The following is a 26827-nucleotide window of genomic DNA, read 5'->3' as shown; positions in this document are numbered from 1 at the left end:
AAAATCTCACCTACCCAATTGGGTGGTAGGCGGAGAAAAATAATAAACTTGTAATCATGTTAGCATGTGTATATGAGGAAAATTCATCAACTACTTAACTATCATCGATCTCCCAATTTTAATAATAATAATAATAGTAACAATATTAATAATACTCCGTAATAATAGTAATAATTTTGATGTTGCATGATCTTGGTCTTCTTGGATTTTAATATGTTATACAACTCATATACCAACCAAAAAGTGGTAGAAAGAGGTATAATAATGCACGAAATATTAAATGAAAATCAGGACATAAGATCAGTGCCCATATCTAGAATGTTCTTAATTGTTATACAATATCTTATCATTTTCAAAATTAGTTATTGATTTTTCCAAGTGATTCTGTCCACTTCATAAACCACTAATTCTTATTGGGGGAAGAATTTAAAGCCGATGTTCCGCATCACAATCCTCCTCTAGCAATTTCATTCAAGTGATATTGGAGTAGGTCAATCACTCCATGCTATTTTCACAACATGTGTAACGTTAAAAGATAGCGACAATAACGGTATTTGTCATTTTTAAAAACCAATACAATTTAATTTTATATAAGATAGCGACAATAGCGGCATTTGTCATTTTTAAAAACCAATGCAATTTAATTTTATATATACGAGTTTGTTTAATTTTAATACGTCTAATTAATGTTAATTATAATTTATAAATTTACCAATAAATTTTTGCCACATGTAATTTTTTGATGGGTCCTTAAGCAAAGCTAGCTAGTTCAACTTAAATGGCTGACTTTTTTTATCATGTGAGTGGAGTAAATTTGTCTTGGGCTCTTGGCTAGCAAGGTATTTATTGTTTAATTAGTAATTGTCCAGAAATATACGAAGTATTTATTTATTGGGGCTGGGTTTTTATTTTTGGGTTTAATGCAAGGTGGCAATTGTGTGATGTGAGGTACGTACGATTTTGTTTGTAACAATAAAACTTTCAACAAAGAAATTGCAGCCAACAACTGACTTGTTCACAAATAAGTATCAAACTGGCCCCTATTTATATATGCCACATAAATAGTGAACTATATTATCATATGTCAATGATAATCATGTGCTCTTGTCCATCATCATAGACTTGATTATAATCAGTTCATACGATGAGTCGTGACTTTGATGGTCGAGTGCTTAAATACTCCCGGCTATTGGGCGATTTATAACGGGTTTACTAGGTTAGAAAGTACTACGTAATAGTGGCCTGGGTCAATAGAGGGTCGAATTGTTTTTAGGTTAGAAAGTACTACGTAATAGTAGCCTAGGTCAATAGAGGTCGAATTGTTTTTCAATTTAACTTACTCCCTTTGTCACATTTTAATTTATCCCATTTTTTTCATTCGTCCCATTCTAGTTTACCAGAGTATTATTCCACTGTCCACCAAACCATAATATAACCTCTAAATTTAAACGAAGTACAGTATTAAAATAACAATTGATAGTCACAAATACACGATTGTAAACTTCATCTAAAACTGTGTGACTTGATAGAGTGGCAAACTAAATTGGAACCATGGGATTGACTGTTTAACAAAATAAGCTTCATTCAGCAAAGGTAGCTGATACATGGAACAGCAATTCAAGTTTCAAAAATACTCCATAACATATAAAGTAACTAGTATTTAGACATACAATTACAGTTTGACAGCCGAAAACCATTCTGGCTTGATTCAAGGATAGCTACAGACCATTTTTGGGAGCCATATATTAAATTATTCATTTTTCTGTGTTTTTCGATTAAAAATCCTATAGAATAACGAGACTAACCATTGAAAAAAGAAAGCTAACCAATTGGTTTTTTGGGGCTTGGGTTCAGGTCTTGGTCCTAGTATGCCTTTGTACATCTCTTTCTGCTTCTGATAGATAACCTTTTCATGTTCAGCAAGCAACTGCAACTCCCTCACAATTGCTTTGTCAGTAGGAGCATATTTGCGAGCCTTGAGAAGATCTTCTCTTGCTGCTTCTGTTTGCCCAAGTTCTGCTCTTGCTTTTCCTCGTCTATACAGAGCTTTCACATTGTTTCCATCCTCAGCTAAGACCTAACAGTGAGTGAATCATCCAGCAAGTATTCAGTGTCAATAGATGGGGTACAGAAAAGTAGATAACTGAAGATTACCAACTATTAAAAAGTATACTTCACACTTCATACATAACACATAGTAGCAGTAGTAGTAGTAATGAAGGGTTGAAGACCTAAGTTCATCCAAAAAAAAACTCTAACGTCACTTGTTGGATTTAGTAATAAACAAAATAAGTCACATAGTAGCTTCTGTACACTTCTTCAGGATACAAACTTGATATACAGAAAAAAAGAAGAGATGATGTGATAATTGCTAAAATGCTTTTGGTCTATGAGAAACATTTGAAGGGTAAATATGGACGATACATTAACATAGGTCCTCACTTTCAAAGACAGGCCTTTGGTACACCAACACAAATGCATGATACAAAATTACATATATATATATATATATATATAGGTCCTGACTCCTCATTAACACTGGATATATGTATATCCTAATCTGAGGCTAGCAATATGTTTTATATTATCACGAGGAAGAGCAAAACACATCCAGGACTTGTATGCTTATTAACAGAACCTGGCATATACTTAGTACAACATAACAGCATAGACAATCATGCTGAGAAGCTAAATTGAGGAAAAGTACAGAAAATCAAAGCTGTATAGTTCATATGAAAGGAATTTTTCACATATTAAACAAACGGACCCCCAAAGAGCTTTTCTGTAATGCTGTCAGTAGAATAGGTGATGCCAGAACTTTTTAATGCCTTAGCAGTAGCATTATATTACCAAATCAGGAAAGACAAGCTGAACTCTTTAATGAGACTATGAGAGAAGTAACTCACAATGCCGCATTGCATAATGGCATCCTCATATTGCTTGAGCTTTATGAAACATGCAGCCATGTTGAGATGACAAGGATTCTTGACAGCCAAAGCCATATCATGGTACTTTCCAAAAAGCTGGAACATGAAATCATCTCCCATATATGCTATTGCCTAATGCATCAGGAGATAACACACATATATTAAACATTTGAGATCTAATATGAAGCAAAAACAAGACATGACAATAATATGATAACAGTAATCAAGGCTTTGATTGATTGATTGATTGATTGATTGAGTAATCAAGGAAGTCACCATTTCATACTGTTGTATGGCTTCCTCCGGTTTATCTTCCATGAATAAAGCATTGCCATCCATCCTTCTGCGATCTGCAGCACCAATCCTTTCCTCAACTGTCATGTCACTGCGTGGTTTACCCTACATCACATTTGCCATTTGATTTAATATAAATAGATGAAAAGGAAAAATAAACTTCCAGATAACACAACACAGTTAATATTAAATCTGAAAGATAATTTCATACTTCTTTGGTTTCATCAAAACCAATGAGTTCAGCTTCATAAATAATATCTGCCATGGGTGGAACATTTGGAAAGGAGAAGCTTCCTTCTTTTCCATAGCCTAGTTCCCAACCAACATGTATAAGGGCACGTTCTCCAGACTTCATGCTTGAGATACCAATTCTTAAGCCTTCCATCTCTTTCTTCTCTGTCAAAGAAACAATAATTCCTGCTTAGTATTGTATATCTACAGTCCAGATGAGTGGAAGAATATCATCAAGGTCAACTACTCAACTAAATACAAAAACTTGCAACTAAAATGCTTTCAGAAATTCTGTTGCATTTATAGCTTGTGACAAGTGAGATAATGCCACAAATGTTCACATCAGATAACATTTTCTTCAACAAATTTCAATGATGACAAGGAGACAAGACGCTAAGCATTTGGAATTTGGACAATTCATGGAGTCAAAATCCAGAATACATGCATGGAAGTGCACTGCAGTCAGGTGCAGCAGCTCTTGGATATGTGCTTGTAACATTGTAACATAAGCACAGGTGTGAGGTGGGAAAAGAGAGATAGTAACCACAATAGGATGATGAAATTCATATCACAATACAGGTATACACTTATAGATAGTCAGGTAATAGACAAGCTAGCAGTGGTCGGTGTTATAAACCTTCAAATCAGTGCCTCATAAGTCACAAGTCATACCTTCAAATCTTTCAATGGCCCCTTAAGTCCTTACATGAACCTTTAATTCACTTTCAGCAAGAAAACAGAAACATTGTCCAATAACGCATTGCAGGATTTTTCATAATATATAATTCAATGTCTAGTCGATAAACCAGCATTTAGTTTGTAACAAGTAAATATATCATCTCATAGCCAAACAAAAAGAAAATACCTTTGCCCAGAACTAGTTCTACTGGCCGTTGCTCCAGCCATGTGTCTTCAAACTTGTGTTGTGTGCTCTCAGTCCACGCCCTGTAATGCACTATCAGAAGGGGAGAAATACACAATCATATAAGGGCTATGAAGGGAGAAATGAGAAGCTGATTTTACTCTCCGCAAGTACAGTACTGAGTAACTACCAAAACCTTATTTTGAAATTGTAAATCTAGACATGTGAAAAAAAATTGACAAATACAGTCACGATTTAGAGCAACGGAGATGTGCCAAACAAAATTTAATCAATTTATGTCACAGGTGCATTTCAAGACCAAGAGTATCATAAAAATTTAATACAAATAATAAATATATAGATTAAAAAAAAATTAAAATAAAAATGGAGAGTACCAGTACCATTGTTTAAAGTTTTCCACAAAAGAAGAACATCAAGTACTCAAGTGTCATCAAGTTATAATAGACATGGTATGGTACTTTAAGACAATGAAAGGTGAAAAAATTACCATCTATATGAACAATGAGAATTATTTTCCAACAAATTGAATGCTCAGCAAAATCAGCATTTAACAATCATAAGGAAGGTTGTGACAGAATACTGACCGAAGCATGTGGAATATTTGGATGGTTTTTCACCATGGCCTTCCTTAATAATTTGCTTGGTAACTTTCTCATGAAGAACCTCAATATCAGCATCCGATTTTGGGGGGGTATTACCATCTTGATATGGCTCCTCATGAGTAAATGCTGCCTTCTCAGTAACAATATCATTCTCTTTATCTTCACCTACACAGGAGTATGGCAATCTGAGATGTTTAAAAAGATAGAACTCCAGAGTCTAAAAAGCAATGTATCATAGGACTGTACCACAGAATTTCCCAGCATGACTTCACAGGTAGTATAAAACCTTCAATCTGGTGGTAAAACAACGTCGAATTGACTCGAATTTAAAATTGAAAATTATTGAATCAACACCCGATGACATTATAGTATAATGCAACAATCCATAGCTGGGTGTATTCATCATTTTTAAACTATTAAAAAAAACAAAACTCCATAGAGCTAAAAATGCTACCTCCAATCCCAAAGGTTCAACTCAAAGCTTCACTAACCATATGCCCTGTCTGTCTAAGTCACATGGACGGATGGACCTTCTCCCTTCCCCAGAAATCCCATACATAAATCTAAATTGGCATAAAAATTATAGCAATAGGAGAATTTAATTCCCATAGAAAAAGAGACACTCGAAACTTGGAAAGGGACACTGGAAGATGCATAACAGTCTTGCATAAACATATCCCAACAACAGCAACAACAACAAAGCCTTTATTAAAAAAAAATTTAAAAAAAAAAAAGGTTGAATATAGGAAACTCTGTACCTACTAATTGACTCTGTTGCTCTACTTCATCCTCCATTTTTCTTTACAATAGCACAATGGGGTCTTCTACAGTACCTGTTTAGCAAACCAAGCTCATATCAAAATTTTGTTAATTCCAAACTTAAAATGAAAATTAATCCCTTGAATTAAATAGTGAACTTTTAAAACCCCAATTCATGCGTGAAATGAATAAAATAAAAGGAACATTTTGAGAGCTTCTGAATATAATTTTATTTCTCAATTTGTGATCAAACATTGGCATTGCCGCAATCTCCATTCCCAGTGCCACAGACACAAGTCTACAATAGCCAACCAAAGACCCATATTCAATCAGCAATGGTTTTCACACTTCCCACATATGGATGTCCCAAATTTTTTTCGCCTTCCTCCATGAAGTTAAATACAAATCATCTCTCTCTATCAAATCAACCTCATTTCTCTTAATCCCTAGATTTTCTTCTCTCTCTACCCACAAGCAACCTTTGATCTACTAATATAACTTTCATTCTCTCATATACTCAATCAAGCACCTACTATACTTTCACTGCCCACTAAAAATCTTAATTACCATGCCAAACTCTTTTATGAAAGATTATTTTGGGCCATATATTATTAATTTCCATTAATTATACAAATACTTTCAAAGAAGACCTTTCTGCCAACACTAATCGGCACAGTCAACACATTCATCCAGCAAAACTCCCCTCCTTAAGACATCACAACACATTACACAATACCAAGGAATTATGAGTTTATGACCACATTGTTGCTTTATAAACATATTCAAAGGCATAATATTACAGCATCGAGTCACATTCCAAGATCGACAAAACCACAAGATTCCATTTGCATTTTATAATTGATTAGATTCAATACCCATAGTGGATAAATAACCAAAATTTCAATAACATAACAGCTTCCCAAATTCAATCAATTTCTCAATTATCTTTTCACTACACTCGTCTTAAAAACTGATCTTGTATATCTATGTCGAAAAAAGAATCAATTTCTACCCAAACTCTCCATAGACACTTTTAAAATTTAACTTCATGTACTTCACTAATCTCACTGAACAAGAATAACGTCCCGAAAATGAAATCACATCTAAGACGAACTAAAATACATAAACCACAACATAAATTAAATTCAAAAACCCTTCAATAATGCTTATTGGGTTTACAACAATCTAACCACTTAAAACAATTAAATAACCAATAAGATTTGTTTAAACATAATCATCATACTTCATTAAAATCATATCACATCAAATTCATATCAAATTGAAGAATTTCCACATTCGCATACAATCAATATGTTTCAAACCATACTGCATAGTTTTAGTTATAATTTCATATCAGAAATCATAGTTTAGTATATTAGAACATGAATTCGTAAATCTGGGTGTCTAAATTTCTAAACTTTTTTATTTCGGAATTAATAAAGTTATTTCTGAATATATCTGAAGAATAATTATAAATTTTCTTTCTTGTTTGTAATAGGCGGACAATTGATAAGAGAGAAGGGAGAGGCGGCTTACAAGGGTGGCGCAAATGGCGGGAATTTCGCCGGATATATGTTTCCGATGGTAGTACAGAGAAAGTGAGGAATCGGCGTCAAAGGTAGCACCACTAAGAGGACTGCTGAGAGAGAGAGAGAGAGAGAGAGAGAGTGTGGAGCTCACGCTCTTAAAGTTGAACAAAGGTGGCTGGATTAAAGTGTTACGTAGTCAAAATTGAATAGCGAAATACCAAATACAGAGTACGGAGTTGTTTCAAAAAAAAAAAAAAAAAATACAGAGTACCGAGTTGTTTCAAAAAAAAAAAAAAAAATACAGAGTACGGAGTATAATTTATGGTTTTTTCACCATTGCCCCATAAGGCCATAAATGTTATATATAATTATTATGGCTACATAAAATTATTAAATACACTTTTGAAAATGGTACGGAGTATAAAATTAGGAATTTATGATAAAACACGCGTAAATCATTGTAATTAATGTGTGTTTGTCATGATTTTTTATATTTAAACAATTTTCAAGAATGTATTTAATGTTTTTATATAGCCTTAATGGACAAGATTTTCTAAATTTAAAAGGGACAAGAATTCCTCTTCTTAAGTATACAGAGGATTATATTTATGTGTACACTTTATTTCGGAGAAAATAAAAGTTAATCTTTACGATTAAGTAGCGGTTTTGTCCATAAACAGTTTTTTTAAAAAAAAAAATTCACTGTTTTACAATATTGCAATTAAATTGACAAATTTTGTCAACAAAAAAGATTAATTGGGTTTGCCTCCTTCATTTTGTGGATTGGGACATAATTAGTTCATGAAAAAAAGTTGACCCATTTTAGTGAAAGGAAATCACTAGATGACTTCAAATGGTCTTGCAGTTGCCCCATTAAATTTTGTTTCTCGGGGGGAATACCAGTGTGCTCTTCATTTACTTGATCACTTGATCTTATTGTTGGGCCTAGCAAATATCAAGTTGGGATCGACTCGGTTTGAAAAAAATCGCAAATCAATTCAACAACATCATCACTACTTATGTTTCATTTTTGGGTCTTCAAATGCATATTATGATTGGGGTGATGAGATACAGTCAATTTGATCATGTTTAGGTGGTCCTTTTATTCATCTTACTAGATTAATCCCGTGCGATGCACAGTTTTAAAATAAGAATTGAATTATAGACTTTTAACAACACGTACTAAAAGGAAATAACTTACTCATTTTTCCTAACTAATTTTTAATTATATATGAATATGCAATTCCCGAAAGTGCATAATTTTCATTTTTAATTAAGAAATTTCAATTAAATTATATTATTAACAATTGTTATTAACAACTCGTAAATAACTAAATAGCATAATATGTGTAGAAAACCTAAAATTTAAAATTTAAAAATTCAAATGGAATATATTTCAAAGCTATGTTAAATAGGGTAGCTTAAAAAGGAAAAAAAATATGACATCATCCTTGCATTTTGAAGGGAAAAAATTAAATAAAAAAGTGACACGTAAGCAATGATGACATCAGCGGTTGTTATTTTAGTGTGTGTGTGTGTATATATATATATATTAAAACATATTTTATGAAAATAAGTGGGCATTACCTAATTTTGAAAGGAAAAAAAAAAGTAGTCTAGTTCAATTTACAACAAAAGTACTCTCTTCGTCTCTTATTGATATTTCCTTATGGTTAAATTTTAGTCCTAAAATGTTCATCCCATTTGTATTTTTCAACAATCATTTCTATTAATTTTTTACCAAAATTCTCTCCAATTTACAACAATATTTGTGCAAGTGTAACTTTCCCATGTAAATTTTGTTTTTCCATATAATTTTCTTACTTTCTCTCTTTACTTTTTTGCATATATCCAATGTAAATTTATCTTTTCAATGTAATTAAACTACTTCTTATCTATGTTAAAAAGTGTCCATAAGGGACTATATCAATAATGGACAGATGAAGTAGTTTTTAAAGTTTTATTATGCGAAATACATGTGAATAAACAATACTCTTAGATATGGCTTAGTATGATATGATATTTCTCCTCAAGTGGTATTTATTTATCAAATTAAAAATTAATTCTTAAGAAGTACTTTGATATAGAGATGAACACGAGTCAGATTGAACCTTCGATATAGTGTCCCATTTCGGGCCAAGGGAGCAGGGCAAGCCTAATTTCGGATTCTCGGGTAGAAAAGTGTGTGTCAAACTGAAGCATGCTAATATCGAGTTGGGCTAGTGCATGCCTTTTCTAGTCTGGCCTAATATAGAGCTAAAATATACAATTTGAGCCCAAACATGAACTTTTTTCATGTCACTCTAATTGTAGAGTATAATTAATTATTGGTCCGGGCGATGTCCCGCATCACTATATATTTGTATATTTGAAAAAACTAAATTTAAAAGGGTAGTGTTCACCAATATTTATAAGTAAATAAGAATACAATAATAATAATAAAATAATAATTTATGTAAATATTACTGAGTATTTTGTATAATTGCTTGGTTGGTATTGAATCTAGGATTCTTGGAAATTAGCATATGATAAAACATATTTGTATAGGATTGTTGGGCACATTTTTCATTGTTTTTTTAGTTACTTCTTAGTCTCTTAGTCGTTAGTTTAGAGTCAATTATGCATAGGTTATCACTATCGTGCTGTATTATGCTCCGTTTGTGTTTTCTTAATGTTTCAAGTAGTTCTCATAGCTATTTGGAAGCTCTCGGAAGAATTCAGCATTTGTCGAATAGTCGTTGGATGGAGGGATGTTGATTTGAGGCTGATGATTCATTAACCTTGTGCTTATATATGTATGTAGATTCCTTGAAGCAAATCGGAGTTGTTTCGTAGTCCCTATTGCAAGTTCGAGATCGTTTTAGGCCTTTGGTGTATTGACAATTCGAGTTGCTAAGCATTCTTGTATCGAGCTAAGCTCGAGCTATAGCTCAAGTACTAGCTCAGTAAGGCCGCAAGCCAAGGAAGCTGCGAGCTATCGCTCGCCAGCTAGCTCGCATATTAGCTCATCACTGCCATATGCAAAGTCCTATGCGAGCTATAGTTCGCCAGCTAGCTCGCCAAGGCAGTAGCTACATTCGACGAGGAGCGATAGCTCGCTCGTTAGAGAGCTATAGCTCAGCCCTGCTATCTTTCACGACATCAGTGAGCGAGAGCTCACTCAATAAACGAGCTATAGCTCGTTGCTGCTCCAGCGTTTCTTGGTCGTCTGACGTGATCAAGTCGAGTATCGTGCCACGTCATCAATTATCATCCAATAGAATTATAGCTTATGTATTTATTTATTTATTTTATTTAGGATGAGGCAAAAATATAAATACGGGAGAGGATTTTATTTTGCCTCTTATGCTTTATTTTTCGAGATTAAACACTTCCTAGTTTTCTCTCCATTGTAGAACCCTAGTTTATTATTCTCCATTAATTCAATCATTGAGGTATTTCATTCAATCTTTCGTTCTTTATTCTGTTAATTATGAATTCTAGTTTATTTATCTCCTTTGTATTGTTTATTTCAATTATGAGTGAGTAGTCGTTTTCTAGGGCTAAGTGAGGGAAGCCATGTTTATACCTTGATTAATTGTGCTTAATTATTTATAAATTTATGGATTAGGGCTTGAATAATTCCAATTGATTTTTGCTTTATTGTTTGATTCATGTAATTGGCCAATATCATGAGTTGATTATTTAGCTAATAAAAATTAGAATTGAAAGATCATATTTTTAGAGGCTTAATTACAATTGGCGAATTTGATTATGTTAGCGACCGAACTACATATGTTAATTCGTAAGTGTTAATTCCCGACCGTAGGATTAACAAGTGCTTTAATTATTCGACATAATTTGTTTATTAATGGATTGTTTGCATTTCTTGGATTGGTATAAGCATGGTGGGCCGAACGTATGCCCTAGACTTTAATCTATTTGAGAACAACCTTATTTTCATTATTGTCCTACTTTAGTTAATTGATCATCAAATTACTCTTCGTTTGTTGAAATAGTTTATATAATTGGACAAAAACTAATAGAAAATGTCTCCCTGTGGGATTCGACCCGTATTTGCTAAGTCTCTGCTAACAACAGACACCGTGCACTTGCGGTATTACTTTTTATTCATCAAGTTTTTGGCGCCGTTGCCGGGGAGACGGCTAGATTCTATTAGTTTTAGTTTGATTGTTTGAACTGTTTCCATTGTCCCATTGGAACTTCTAGTTTCAATTGGGACATTCTCATTGCTTTCTTTTCTTTTTATTTATGCCCAGGTCAAAACGAACAGGTGATTTGATCCCTACGGATCCGGACTTGGACAAGACCCTTAGGCAAATCAAAAAACAAGGGAAAGGGAAGCAGAAAAAGACCCACTCACAGAAGAGCTCTACAACACAGTCTGACACACGCAAAGAGATGACTGATAATAGGTCTCTTAATTCTTTCGGGGTACCATCCCAAGATGGCATTCCAACGGGTCTTAAAATGCCAGCAATCACTGCAGAGAACTTTAAAATTAAACCCGCATTGCTCGGTATGGTCCAACAAAATCAGTTTAGCGGCCATTCTACTGACAAGCCAATTAATCACTTGCAGCGATTTCAACAATTGTGCTCCACTGTTCATCACAAAGGAGTCACTCAAGATCAATTGCGAGTGATGTTGTTCGAATTTTCCCTTCGCGATAGAGCTTGATAGGCCGTCGTTGAGCCTACCAAAGAATAAGTCCTATCTTGGTCTCACTAGCTAATAGCAAGGGTAAGAAAGGGTCGAACCCAAGAGAGGCGTTGAATCAACCACCGAAATACTACCGCATAAATAAGCTAAGTGAAGTTGAAGTTGGTTTGATTAGGTGTAACAATTACTAGTTCCAGTTAACTAAAGCTAGGGGAAATTAACAATATTTAGAGGATTCTAGGGCTCGGGTTATACCACTCAACTTCATCACAAATCACGATTAGCATGCATAAACAAGGTAAATAAGGGGTATAATAGGGGAAGTCATCTAAATCACCCAACTACTCTCTCAAGCTAGAGGGATTACTTGAATCACGAATACAACCTACTCTCGTGGTTACAAAGCATAAAACAAGTGTTAAAGCATAATCACGATGACATAAACATTCCCTTGACTAGAAATTCCTATTCTCATGGCATTTCAAGTCAATCAAGCATAAGGGAGCTAACTCAAGTTCATCTCTCGATCCTTCGTTGAGAAAGCTTGGATAATAGTTCTAGCAATGGCCATATACAAGAACTAAGCAATTAAACCACTTAAGCTCAACTAATTAACACCCAACAAGTACCAAATTAGCACATGCAACAAGTAATTAGTGACTACATTGAGGGTTTTACCCAAACCCTAGAAAATTAGACTACTCACAATCCATGGAGATTAAAGCAATTAAGGATTTCAAACAACTCATGAGCATAATTAAACTAAGAATTAAGCTAATTAACAATCTAAACATACAAGAATCAAACAAATAATTAACAACAAAGCAAGAAGAAATAGGGGAAAAGAGTAAGAAAAATATTACTAGAAGCTTGAACTTGAATAACAATGGTGGAGCTTGTCTTCTACAATGATTGAGATTGAAAATTCCAAGCTAATAATTAAAATCTAACTAATGATTTGAGAGTATTTGTGTTTCTACAATTACAAACTAAGAGGAAGCACTAAAAACTTGGATGCCGTACAAATAGAGCCCAAGGGGGGTATTTATATGACCCTCAAATAAAAAGGACGGAGAAAACAAGAGTCGGGATTTTCTGCAGGTGCGCACGGACGTGCCAGAGGTGGCACGGACGTGCAGCCAAAGTGGCACAGACGTGCCACCCTAAGCACGGCCGTGCAGATTTGGGCAGTAGCTCAAATTTGGGCCAGGCTAACTGCACGGGCGTGCAGCTTATGGCACGGACGTGCTGGCTGAGATGCACGGACGTGCTGAAGCCTTGCACGTCCGTGCCAAATCGGGCAGTAGCTTGGTTTGGCTGGGACTGTCCTACACGGCCGTGCAGGACATAGCACATCCGTGCAGGGTCTTCTAGGCCCTTCTCTTCACATTTTCTTCGGTTTTGCTCCATTGTCACGGCTTCTATCCTTGGTTTATCATCCATATGCCTCAAATGATCGTTTTTGGACCTAAAATCTCAACAAAAACACTAACAACCCGTGAAGCAAGGGATACACAAAAATTGAACGAAAATAGGATAGAAGTGAACCAAAATGCCAATATATCGAGTAAACAAGGCTCAAAATCACCCTAAAATCATATCAAATAACAAGTTATCAGAGCTCAAAAATGGTTGAATACCGTCAAGAAGACGGAGTGGAGAAAAATTTCTCAAGCATTCCTCAAAGAGTATTTCCCTCCTGAAAAAATTCGACATCAAATATCAACATTTTCTCAAGAGTCGGGGGAATCTCTTAGGGAAGCATGGGATAGATTCTTGGATCTTCAACGATCATGCCCGCATCACAATTTTGAGAAGTGGAATCTTGTTCGTATTTTCTATAACGGACTAGAACCCGAGACTAAATGTATTGTTGACTCTGCCGCAGGTGGTGTGTTCCTTGACAAGACGAGCGAGGAAGGGTATGATTTTCTTGCAAATCTTGCAGCCAATCATTTCTCTTCTCCAAAAATGCGAGCAAAGAAAGGGAAGATGGAAGTTGAAGCCTATTCAATCTTGACTTCTCAGATGGCTCAATTAACTGCAAAGATTGATGCATTACAGGCCACTCAAGACTCCTCTCTTGTATCTGTTAATGTTATGTCTTCTCAACCTCTGCAAACTAATTTTTTTTGTGAATTGTGTGGTATACAGGGTCACTTTGGATATCAATGTGCTCAGAATTCTTAAGATACCAATCAAATGGAGCAGGTGAATGCCTTTCAACAAAGGCAACCAAATGACCTATATTCTAACACATTCAATCCAGGTTGGAGGAATCATCCCTACTTTTCATATAAAAGCAACAATGTTCAAAATCCTCAACCTCAGCAACAGTGGTCACAGCCTCAAAACCCTCAACCTCAGCAATATGTTGTAAGGCCTCCACTCAATCAACAAGGAGCCTCTCATCATGCTCCTCCGGGTTTCAATAGACCACCTCAACAACCTACTCATGGCAATGCTAGCACTCAAGAGCCTACTATGTTTGACCTCATGAGAATGATGACATCCATGAAGCAAAACACTGAAGATAGCATCAAGGAGTTGAAAAACACGACAAAGCATTTAGAGAACCAACTTGCACAAGTAGCAGGTACCAATATCCAAAGGCAACCTGGCCACTTACCAGGACAACCTGTCCCTAAGGAGACCGCTAATGCTATCACCACTCGTAGTGGTGTTAGCTATGAAGGACCACAAATGCCTATTGATGATGCAAATCTTGAGAAGGAGATTAGCAAGGTTGTAGAGAAGGCCTTGGATGATGTTCCCACCTCGAAGGATGGGAAAGCTAAGACAAGTAATGTCGAGAAAGAGAAAAAGAAAGGTTCCGAGCCTCCATCCATCGAGCAAAGCTGCCATTCCCACATCGAATGCAAAAGACCAAAATAGATCAACAATTTGGTAAGTTCTTGAATTTGGTCAAGAACCTTAAGGTAACTGTTCCTTTTACTGATTTAGTATCTCAAGTTCCGATGTATGCAAAGTTTTTAAAGGAAATGATTACTAAGAAGAAAGACTTTGGTGGTGTAGAAACAGTTGCTCTAACTGCAGAGTGTAGTGCTATATTGCAAAATAAATCCCCACCTAAGCTTAAGGACCCTGGTAGTTTTTCCACTCCATGTCATGTAGGTGCATTATTCATTGATAAAGCTTTATGTGACTTAGGTGCTAGTGTGTCTGTTATGCCTCTTTCTATTTGTAACAGGTTGAATATGGGAGCTTTAAAATGCACACAAATCACCTTGCAAATGGCGGATCGTTCTATAAAATACCCTTTAGGTGTTTTGGAGGATGTCCCCGTTCGGGTTGGAAAATTTTTCATTCCTGTTGACTTTGTAGTTCTGGATATGGAGGAGGATAGAAATATCCCGATCATTTTAGGCAGACCTTTCTTGTGTACTGCAGGTGCTGTTATTGATGTCAAGTCTGGGTCTCTTACTTTGTCTGTTGGTGATGATACAGTGACTTTTAATCTAACCAATGCGATGAAGTCGCCTATGCTTGAGAATACTTGTTGCAGGATTGATGTGCTTGATGAGATTGTGAGAGATGATACGCCTCGTGAGTTAGCTAATGATCCATTAGAAGCTGTTCTCACCCTGGAGGTTTCTGAAGGAGAAGGAGATGCAGAGATTGACTCCTTGATTCGTGACTTGGATGCCCCTAACACTGAGGGGTTTGAGGTAATGGAAACTATTTGTTCTACTTCTGAGTCACAAGTAAAAAAGGTAGAGTTAAAACCTTTGCCTTCTCATCTTAAATATGCATTTCTTGATGATAATGAGGAATGCCCTGTAATTGTTAGTGCTAAACTCGATGACAGCCAAGTTTCTAAGCTTTTGACTGTGCTTCGCATGCATAAAAAGGCAATCGGGTATACCATTGACGATATTACAGGGATAAGTCCTAATTTTTGTATGCATAGAATCAATTTGGAAGAGAATCATCGCCCTTGCATCCAACCACAACGTCGATTGAATCCTAATATGCAAGAGGTGGTGAAGAAAGAGGTAATGAAACTTCTTGACGCGTGCATCATCTACCCCATCTCAGATTCTAAGTGGGTGAGCCCGGTACAAGTCGTTCCTAAGAAAGGGGGGACAACTGTTGTTAAAAATGATAAGAATGAACTAATTCCTACTCGTGTTGTCACAGGTTGGCGTATGTGTATTGATTATCGCAGGTTGAATACGGCCACCTTGAAAGATCACTTCCCCTTACCTTTTATAGATCAAATGCTTGAAAGATTAGCAAAATATAATTTTTTCTGTTATTTGGATGGATATTCAGGTTTCTTTCAGATTCCCATTCATCCAGAAAATCAAGAGAAGACAACGTTCACATACCCCTATGGTACATTTGCTTATCGCAGAATGCCATTTGAGTTGTGTAATGCCCCTGCGACATTTCAAAGGTGTATGATGGCCATTTTCTCTGATTTCATTGAGAACATCATGGAGGTATTTATGGATGATTTCAGTGTTTATGGTTCTGACTTTGATATGTGCTTGCATAATCTTTCTAAGGTGCTTAAACGTTGTACTGACGTCAATTTGGTCTTCAATTAGAAAAAGTGCCACTTCATGGTCAATGAAGGAGTGGTACTTGGTCATCTTATTTCTGATCGTGGCATCCAAGTTGACAAAGCAAAAATTGAGGTGATTGAGAAACTTCCCCCTCCCGTGAATGTCAAGGGTGTGAGAAGTTTTCTTGGTCATGCAGGGTTTTATCGCCGATTTATAAAAGATTTTTCGAAAATAGCGAAACCCCTCACTCAATTATTGCTTAAGGATGCCACATTTGAGTTTACTGATGCTTGTATGGAGTCTTTTAACAGGATTAAGGAGGCATTGATAACTGCTCCAATCATACAACCTCCGGATTAGGATTTGCCATTCGAGATCATGTGTGATGCGAGTGACTATACTGTGGGAGCTGTGCTTGGACAACGAAAGAACAAGGTTTTGCATGCCATTTACTATGCTAGTAAAACCTTGGATGAGGCTCAGATGAATTATGCCACCACAGAGAAAGAGCTCCTACCTATTGTGTAGGCTCTTGACAAGTTTCGAACTTACCTCATTGGTTCGAAAGTGATCGTCCACACTGACCATGCCGCTCTGAAGTATCTCCTAGCAAAGAAAGAGGCTAAACCAAGGCTAATTCGATGGATTTTGCTCCTCCAAGAGTTCGATTTAGAGATTCGAGATAAAAAGGGCGCAGAGAACGTTGTTGCAAACCACCTCTCTCGATTGAGATTTCAGTCTACTTCGAATATCCCTATAAATGACTCTTTCCCTGATGATCATTTATTCTCTGTTTCTTCTATATCTCCATGGTATGCTGACTATGCTAATTTTTGTGTAGGTGGTTCACATCCTCCGGATTTGACTTACCAACAACGTAAGAAGTTTTACCATGATGCTAAGCGATACTTTTGGGATGATCCATTTTTGTATCGTAAGTGTGCTGATGGGATGTTTCGGAGATGTGTAGCAGATTGGGATACTCATGGTATCCTTTATCATTGCCATAATCTACCTTCCAGTGGACATCTTGGTTCTACTGCGACTGCTTATCGAGTACTTCAATGTGGTTTCTATTGGCCATCATTATTCAAGGACGCTCGTATCTTTTGCAATGCATGTGATGAGTGTCAAAGAACAGGGAATATATCGAAGAGGCAAGAGATGCCACAAAATGGAATTCTTGAGGTTGAGCCTTTTGATGTATGGGGAATTGATTTCATAGGACCATTCCCTTCCTCTAGCGGGAATCGGTACATTTTGGTTGCTGTCGACTATGTTACTAAGTGGGTCGAAGCTATTGCGTCACCAACTAACGATTCAAAGGTCGTTATGAAGTTATTTAAGAAGATCATCTTCCCACGTTTCGGAGTCCCAAGAGTTGTTATTAGTGATGGTGGTTCTCATTTCCATCAACGAATCTTTAAGGCTCTTCTCAAGAAACATGGGGTTACCACAAGGTTGGCTTGGCCTATCATCCTCAAACGAGTGGCCAAGTTGAGGTATCCAATCGACAAATCAAGAGAATCCTTGAAAAGGTTGTCAACAAGTCCCGTAAAGATTGGTCATTGAAGTTGGACGATACATTGTGGGCATTGCGAACGGCCTACAAGACTCCGTTAGGGACAACTCCGTATCGGTTGGTGTATGGCAAGGCATGTCATTTACCGGTCGAAATGGAATACCTTTCACAATGGGCCGTCAAGGAGATTAATTTAGACTTAGAAAAGGCCGGTGAAGCGAGACTTCTTCAATTGAATGAGTTAGATGAGCTTCGACTAGAAGCTTATGAAAACCATAGGTTGTATAAGGAGCAAACGAAAAAGTTTCATGACAAGATGATTTAAAAACGTGAGTTAAATGTTGGTGATAAAGTTCTGCTACACAATTCACGACTTCGACTCTTCCCGGTTAAGCTTAAGTCTAGGTGGTCCGGACCTTTCACCATCACTGAGGTTAAAGATCATGGAGCTATTGAAGTTGCTGGTGAAAATGGTTCCAAATTTAAGGTGAACGGACAACGTTTGAAACTCTATACCGAAGGTGCTTTCATTGGTGGATTGGAGACGATTTATCTCTCCAACCCACATAATGATACTTGAAGTTGAGGTAAGAAGTCAAGCTCACGACTCTAAATGAGCGCTTATCGGGAGGCAACCCGATATTTAGCTTAGTTCAGTTGTTTTCGTAGTTTTTTTTTTTTTTAATTTTTGAATTCACTTGAATTCGATTTTTAATAATTCCACTGATTTCTTGCACTAACGATGCTAATGATTTTTAGAGTGGTGTTCAAGATTTTATTGAATGATTTCAGGTGGTTTATGGATGTTAAGTACAGGGTTTTAGTGACAAAGGTCAGAAGCTGATTTTTCGTGCAAAAACAAACCAGCATGCAAATAAAGAAATTGTCAAAATAGACCTTCGTCCACTCTTTCAGCCATAACTTTAGTTATAGAGGTCGGATTGATATGATTCAAGTTGGGTTGGAAACTAGACTTGAAGAGCTTTCCAACGATAGGTCACACGCCTATATATGACTTAGAATCAAAAGTTACAAGCCTGTGAAGTTGACGTTTTACCTGCAGTGCGAAGCAGTGATAGCTCGTGAATTAGCTCGCATAGATCGAGAGCAATCAGCAGCCTGAGCGATAGCTCACTCGATGAACGAGCTATAGCTCGTTGCTACTGCACCCCATGGGATGCCCAAGCGAGAGCTCCTTTACGAGTGAGCTATAGCTCCTCTTTTACAACCCATTAGCAGCCCACATGTTCTAAGTCTATCACAATTTCACTCCCCTGCTTCTCAAAACCCACGACTCTTTCCTACTGCTCCATCATTCTCCTAGCAGCCTACACCTCCGACCCTCACAACCACCGCCGGCGAGTCACCTCTGGCCGCCGGCGACCACTTTTAGCCACCCTATAACCACCCTAATACCACCAATTCACCTATTCTCCCCAAATCACACTCTTGTGCAAACCCTAACTTTTTCAATTGAAATAGGGGTTTTTGATTTCATTCATATTAGAGCAAATTGGAGTCTTGGAATTGTTATTTAGCATTTATATAGGGGATTAACATCAGATTTGGGCCTAATCGACAAGTTCAAAAAGGTTTTGTGATCAATTTTCTTCTCTATCTTTGAACTTATTTGTGAATTGTGATTTGTTTGGACATATACCTTAGCTTGGGTTGTTACTCTGGATTATTGATTCTTGATTGATTTTTGGACGATTCTTGTTGCACATTGTTGAACTTGATTTAAATATTAATCTTGTGATTTTCTGGTTTGTCTTTCTAATTGGTGAAATGTTGAAGGCTGTGCAGCAGTTCCTGTGATTATTCTTTAGTCATGACTGCAGCTAGGAGGACTAATCCCAAACAAAACGCCACTAAACCAATACCACAAAGCAAGCCAATCTCCAAGAACAAACCCCTGCCCAAAGCCCCTCAACCATCAGCCTCCCCAACTACAATTTCCCCTCCTATTCCCCAACCTCAATTTGAAAGCCAACCCTCTTTCCCTGACCCCGCAAATAAGCGCCGATTTGACAATATCCTTACCCGTCCCGTAAAACCTACACTATTTTATTTAAAGAAAGATGCTGGAAAGTTAGGTTTACATGGGAGCATTCTATGGGCCTTATCCTCTTGTTAATGGGAGAAATTCCTAAGCTTTGAGAAGTACACCTATAAAGACTAGACATATGAATTTTTGGCTTCTCTTGAAGTCCATGGGTGTTTGAAAACTTATCCTAAATTGCATATAACATTTCAACTTGATGGTGAGAAACACCAAATGTCAATTGATAGGTTAAACGAGGTCTTTGGTTGGAAACAAAAAGGAGTGATTCATCCGGACAATTTCGACACTTTTCTTGATGGTCTCATCAAGGAGGAGGATCTATTTTATGCTGATGAATTTTGGTCTGAAATTACTGATAGGGGAGATTGGCGAGCTAGTCATAGCAAGTCATCGTCAATTATTAATCCAACCATGAGGATGCTTCACCGGTTGATTAATGGTGCTTTTTATCCTAAGAAAGACATGAGTCAAGTATGCACTAGTGACCTCCGACACCTATGGTTCTTAATGAGTGATGATCTGGAACAACACGGTCATATAGATTATAGGAGTTTCTTGATTCGCTCTTTTCTCAATGTTCGTGATGAGTCTAGTGAAATCCACTGTGGGGGGTTTATTACTTGTATTGCCAAGTCCTTGGGACTATCGACTAAGGGTAAGACTCCAGTTTCAAAACATAAGTCATTGGATATTGATGCGATGAAACGTTTTGAATGGATTGAGTTGGAGAGAAGGGGGAGTGATACTCGTTATGTTTGGTGCTTAAAGGGGGATTTGAAAGGACAGCGAAAAATGCGCTACTCTTACCTCCCACGTACCGAGGCTCATTTAAACAGTGATGATTCATGGTTATTTGCTCCAAACCATGCGGATGCTGGTCAGTCAGGTTCCCAACCTCTACCACAGATGACCGGCACCCAAGCACCACCACATGTTACTAATGTCGAGCCTAGAGAGACAGGAACTTCCTCTCAAGCCACTACTGATGTTTCATTGACTATAGACGAGGCATTACAAGCTATTTTGAATTCTTTCACCTCCTTTCGAGAGGAGGCATCTAAGAAATTCAACATCATTGAGGGTCATGTAGTCAAGCTTCGAAAGGAGGTCAAGAGCCTACGCCGCTTAGTTAGAGGAGACGAACCCACTACAGTTGCCACCACTACTGCATAAGAGGAACCTCTTCCTACTACCGGTGATGCTGCTCCCGGTCCAGCTCCTGATCAGTGAGCAATTTTTCTTCCCTTTCCTTTTTTCCTTATGCATTTTTCACAGTGAGGACACTGTGTTTCATTTAGCTTGGGGGAGGGATGTCTATCTTTAATTTCTTTCATAGTGTAGTTTTATTTGCTTTAGTAGGATTGTTGTAAGGTTTGTACCATTCATTAGGAGTGGGAGTTTACGTGCAACGGAAAAAAAATGTATTGCTTTCTTAGTTTAGTTGTGTTTTCGAATAATACTTTCTTGTGCCTATTTTCCATTTGTTTGACTTCGAACCGTGTGCGGATTAGATTAGACTCTCTTGAGCTTCTTCTCATCATAGTTATGATTTTGAAATTCGGTCGGTGTGCTTTATACGTTGATAACTGCGTAGCAATGTAGCCTGCGACTAATTGGTTTGTGGAAAGATGTTTTGCTCTTTTTGAGTCTAGCTAGTCGATATATTTGTAGACCCTAAGACAATGTGAGTTTTTGAAACCTAATTGATTGACTGTCACATTTATAACAGTCTATATTTTTTGTGTGTGTGATAGTTCCTGGTGCAATTTTGATCTTGATTTTGCCTTGAGACTCGTAGTAATTTGGTTGTAATGAGTGCATGATTGAAATGATAAAGGTCTTTCTTTTTCTTATTTGAGCCTCCAGATGTTATTTTTGTACATTTGCTCCTTAATTGTTACCCATGTTGAGCTTTACCCTTCATTGAATTAGCCATATTACAAGCCTTTGGCCTCAATTGGTTACTATTCCCAATCCTAGCTTGAGGGAGTGGTCTATCTTGTGATTTGTGGTTTTTATTTGGCTAAATGTATGCTTTGTGGTGCAATAAAGGAGATTTTGAATGGAAGCTCAAGGTTGTAAAAAAAAATGAAAATGAAAAAAAAAAAGAAGAGAGAGTGTAAAAAAAAAAAGAAAAAAAAATTTCTATAAAGAAAGAAGGGAAGAAGAGGAAATCAAATAACTTTGGTGTATAGTGATTTTTGTTTTGGTTTTTATGGTGTACAGAGAGGCTAGATTCTAAGCAAGGTTATCTTCGACATGCATTTGGTTTTGTTGTTATTATATTCTATTATTACCACTCTCCCAGCTAGCTCAACTCTCACATTTCCCAAAATGTTTATCCGACCTCTCACCCTAGCCCCATTACAACCCTCATAAAGACCTCTTGATCTTCGTGCATAAGTTATGATTGAGTGAACTGAGTTTTGAGTTAAAGTTAAAGAGTATTTGTTGCATTTCGAGTCGACATGGTATAGGTTGAGTGTTTGTTATAACCATAAGCTGGTAGAGCACCTCTCGTGCTCAACTTCAGCATATCTACAGAAAATTGGCGGAGACTAGCTTGGAAAGAGACTGTTTGTGGCCTCTAGATTGGAGAGTTAATTGGAGGACTATGGATGCTACGTGGTTCTATTTGTATCCGAGCCAGATTTCAGTTTCGCTAACTTTGGTTTGATTGTTTGTTCGAGAGTCGAGTCGGTCTTATTCTGGTTCTCTGGAAGTCTTGTTTGTCTTGTTTCTCCATCTTGAGTCTAGTGTTGCTTAGGGATAAGCAACAGTTTAGCTTGGGGGAATTTGATAAAACATATTTGTATAGGATTGTTGGGCACATTTTTCATTGTTTTTTTAGTTACTTCTTAGTCTCTTAGTCGTTAGTTTAGAGTCAATTATGCATAGGTTATCACTATCGTGCTGTATTATGCTCCGTTTGTGTTTTCTTAATGTTTCAGGTAGTTCTCATAGCTATTTGGAAGCTCTCGGAAGAATTCAGCATTTGTCGAATAATCGTTGGATGGAGGGATGTTGATTTGAGGCTGATGATTCATTAACCTTGTGCTTATATATGTATGTAGATTCCTTGAAGCAAATCGGAGTTGTTTCGTAGTCCCTATTGCAAGTTCGAGATCGTTTTAGGCCTTTGGTGTATTGACAATTCGAGTTGCTAAGCATTCTTGTATCGAGCTAAGCTCGAGCTATAGCTCGAGTACTAGCTCAGTAAGGCCGCAAGCCAAGGAAGCTTCGAGCTATCGCTCGCCAGCTAGCTCGCATATTAGCTCATCACTGCCATATGCAAAGTCCTATGCGAGCTATAGCTCGCCAGCTAGCTCGCCAAGGCAGTAGCTACATTCGACGAGGAGCGATAGCTCGCTCGTTAGAGAGCTATAGCTCAGCCCTGCTATCTTTCACGACATTAGTGAGCGAGAGCTCACTCAATGAACGAGCTATAGCTCGTTGCTGCTCCAGCGTTTCTTGGTCGTCTGACGTGATCAAGTCGAGTATCGTGCCACGTCATCAATTATCATCCAATAGCATTATAGCTTATGTATTTATTTATTTATTTTATTTAGGATGAGGCAAAAATATAAATACGGGAGAGGATTTTATTTTGCCTCTTATGCTTTATTTTTCGAGATTAAACACTTTCTAGTTTTCTCTCCATTGTAGAACCCTAGTTTATTATTCTCCATTAATTCAATCATTGAGGTATTTCATTCAATCTTTCGTTCTTTATTCTGTTAATTATGAATTCTAGTTTATTTATCTCCTTTGTATTGTTTATTTCAATTATGAGTGAGTAGTCGTTTTCTAGGGCTAAGTGAGGGAAGCCATGTTTATACCTTGATTAATTGTGCTTAATTATTTATAAATTTATGGATTAGGGCTTGAATAATTCCAATTGATTTTTGCTTTATTGTTTGATTCATGTAATTGGCCAATATCATGAGTTGATTATTTAGCTAATAAAAATTAGAATTGAAAGATCATATTTTTAGAGGCTTAATTACAATTGGCGAATTTGATTATGTTAGCGACCGAACTACATATGTTAATTCGTAAGTGTTAATTCCCGACCGTAGGATTAACAAGTGCTTTAATTATTCGACATAATTTGTTTATTAATGGATTGTTTGCATTTCTTGGATTGGTATAAGCATGGTGGGCCGAACGTATGCCCTAGACTTTAATCTATTTGAGAACAACCTTATTTTCATTATTGTCCTACTTTAGTTAATTGATCATCAAATTACTCTTCGTTTGTTGAAATAGTTTATATAATTGGACAAAAACTAATAGAACCTGTCTCCCTGTGGGATTCGACCCGTATTTGCTAAGTCTCTGCTAACAACAGACACCGTGCACTTGCGGTATTACTTTTTATTCATCAGCATCCGAGGAATCAATAAAATGTCTTAATATGCAATAATTATTTAGGAGTTACATCTTATGGGAAAATTAACTATAAATGTTATACATGTGAAGATTTTCAGGGTAATGAATGATGACACATATTGCTCATGTGGTGCCAAGTCATATGAAAGGAATGGTGACACATGGCGGTAGCATATTGTCCCATTCAGTTTTAATAATATTATAGAGAGTATACTAGTACTAGTATAGTAGTATGGGCTTAAAGAAGTGATAATTGTGTATTTGTGTTCCTTTTTAATTTCCACATTTTTTTTAACAAAAAGAAAAGGATTTCATTAATGAAAGATAGTCAAACGGCATTTAGAAACAATTTCGAGGAAATCTAAAATTCAAACACAAATACAATTCACCTTAGAACCAGTTACATCGCAGATTCGATCAACGATCGCCTTTATAAAAATCTTCATCCGAAGCAATACAATCTGTGAGTTAGCACTAATTCGGCTTGAGATCCACGAATGAATAGTTGTTTGGGTCAAAAAACTTATATGGCCTTCTAGATACTTTTCACTAGGTGAAAAAAGAAGATAAACACCGCCCTAAGGCCACCGGTTATTAAAAACCGGTGGGGAAAATAGGAGGAAAAATACGCGGGATTTTGAGGGGAGGTTTTTGCCACCGGTTCGGTTTGAACCGGTGGCAAAAATCATTATTGCCACCGGTTTATCAAACCCGTGCCATTTCATTTAAAAAAAAAAGATCCCCTATATAAACCCTAACCCTACTTCATGAATACATATGGCCGCCTCCTTCGTTCTCTCTCCTCTCATCACTCTCATTCTCTCTCCTCTCATTCTCATCAGTCATCACTCTCATTGAGAGTTCTCATCACTCTCGTTCTCTCTCCTCTCTCCTCTCCCTCTCTCATATGCTCCTTCGTCTCACCACCACCACCACCATCGTCTCACCATCACCACCACCACCACCGTCTTCTTCTCTAACCTCTCCTCTCTCTCGTCTTTGCTTCTCTCTCCTCTCTCTCGTCTCTCCTTCTCTCTCCTCTCCCTCTACCGTTCCTAACCACCCACACGAAAATCACCACCGCTACTAACCACCCCCGCCACCAAGATCGACAACCCCCTTCGACAACACCACCGTCGCCCTCCAAGTCCAAGGTTAGTGCTTGTTATTGGGTTCAATAATTTGAGGTTAGGGGTTCTGATTTAATTAATTTTCGAATTTTTTGGGGTTTTTTCGAATTGATTTTGGGGTTTTTCGAAATGGGCTAATTGATTTTGGGTTTTTGTTGAATTGATTTTGAGTTTTTTTTAATCGATTTTGGGGTTAATTGACCTTCGGATTGATTTTTCTGGGTACATGGCTACATGCATGTGTTTTTTGGGTTTATTTAATTTTTTTTTTTTTGAGTTTTTTGAGTTTAATTAATTGAGTTTTGGGTTTAATTGGATTTTATGGGTTTAATTTTTTGGGTTTATTTAATTTTTTTTTTATTTTCGATTTTTCGTGGTTAATTTTCAATTTAAATTATCGTTTTTTTTTTTTGTTATTTAATCGAGTTCTATGTTAATTAATCGAGTTATGTATTAATTTTCGATTTTTCTTGGTTAATTATGGCTAGTATTTTGATTTTTCTTGGTTAATTTTCGATTAAATTAATTGTTTTTTGGGGTTCATGAATGCGTTTTTTTTTTCCAGTTTTTTGGGGGGATTTCTGGGCTCATACGTTTTATTAATTTTTTTTTTGTTTTAATTGATGCAGGTATATTTCAAGAAGCAAGATAAATTGAAGAATAAGATGTTGTATAGGGTTTTTTCATTTTGATGTTGTAATTCTTTTTTTTTTTTATTTATATTGTTATTTTTTTTTATTATACCGTTGTAATTGATTGTTTGATTATCAATTTGTATTGTAATTTTTTTTATTAAATGTTATTTATCTATTATAATGAATGAAATAGTTTGATTTATATTTCGATGTTGAATTTTTTTAGTTCATTGCTTTTAATTATTTTTATAGTCAAAAACAAAAAAAAAAAAAAAAAAAAAAAATTATATACATGTTATTGCCACCGGTTAACCGGTGGCATTTATGCTAAATTTTTTTAAAAAAAAAAAAATTGGGTAGCATTTGGGCCACCGGTTAACCGGTGGCAATTATCAGTTTTGCCACCGGTTTTGAACCGGTGGCCTTTTGTTCTAAGATTTGCCACCCCCCAACTGACCACCAGTGGCATAGGGGGGTTTTGAACCGGTGGCCAACTAGTTTTTTCGCCTAGTGTTTGGAGATTGTGAAACCTTAAATCTTCAATCTTTGGCAGACGAACAAACAAATAAATTAAACCTAATAGAATTAACTCCACCATACAGATGTGATTCTTTATTGAAAGCAATTAAAAAAAATTTTGGGGCTTACCAACGGTAAAAAAAAA

General features: G+C 36.5%; 2 protein-coding genes and 1 non-coding gene across 3 annotated transcripts; 1 reads left to right on the top strand and 2 right to left on the bottom strand.

Annotated features, from left to right (window-relative positions):
* Window positions 1-1557: 1557 nt before the first annotated feature.
* On the bottom strand, window positions 1558-7390 carry LOC145564470 (peptidyl-prolyl cis-trans isomerase FKBP42-like). The gene is made up of 8 exons (XM_081624776.1): window positions 7233-7390; window positions 5696-5770; window positions 4920-5102; window positions 4318-4407; window positions 3433-3617; window positions 3204-3326; window positions 2907-3059; window positions 1558-2077 (listed from the first exon to the last, which is right to left on the bottom strand). Exons 2-8 carry the CDS (start codon window positions 5730-5732, stop codon window positions 1751-1753), a joined length of 1098 nt encoding a protein of 365 aa, XP_081480902.1. The 5' UTR covers window positions 5733-5770; window positions 7233-7390; the 3' UTR covers window positions 1558-1750.
* A 6201-nt stretch (window positions 7391-13591) lies between these two features.
* On the bottom strand, window positions 13592-13698 carry LOC145565829 (small nucleolar RNA R71). Its single transcript, XR_014095201.1, has one exon. It is a non-coding gene; the product is annotated as a small nucleolar RNA R71 (small nucleolar RNA).
* Window positions 13699-18095: 4397 nt separating this feature from the next.
* Window positions 18096-18521, top strand: LOC145565649 (uncharacterized). Its single transcript, XM_081625583.1, has 2 exons — window positions 18096-18244; window positions 18347-18521. Exons 1-2 carry the CDS (start codon window positions 18096-18098, stop codon window positions 18519-18521), a joined length of 324 nt encoding a protein of 107 aa, XP_081481709.1.
* The last annotated feature ends 8306 nt before the right edge of the window (window positions 18522-26827 follow it).

Source organism: Chenopodium album, chromosome 10, assembly GCF_948465745.1.
Source record: "Chenopodium album chromosome 10, dcCheAlbu1.1, whole genome shotgun sequence".
NCBI lineage: Eukaryota > Viridiplantae > Streptophyta > Magnoliopsida > Caryophyllales > Amaranthaceae > Chenopodium > Chenopodium album.
This window is presented reverse-complemented; position numbering and strand designations above follow the sequence as displayed.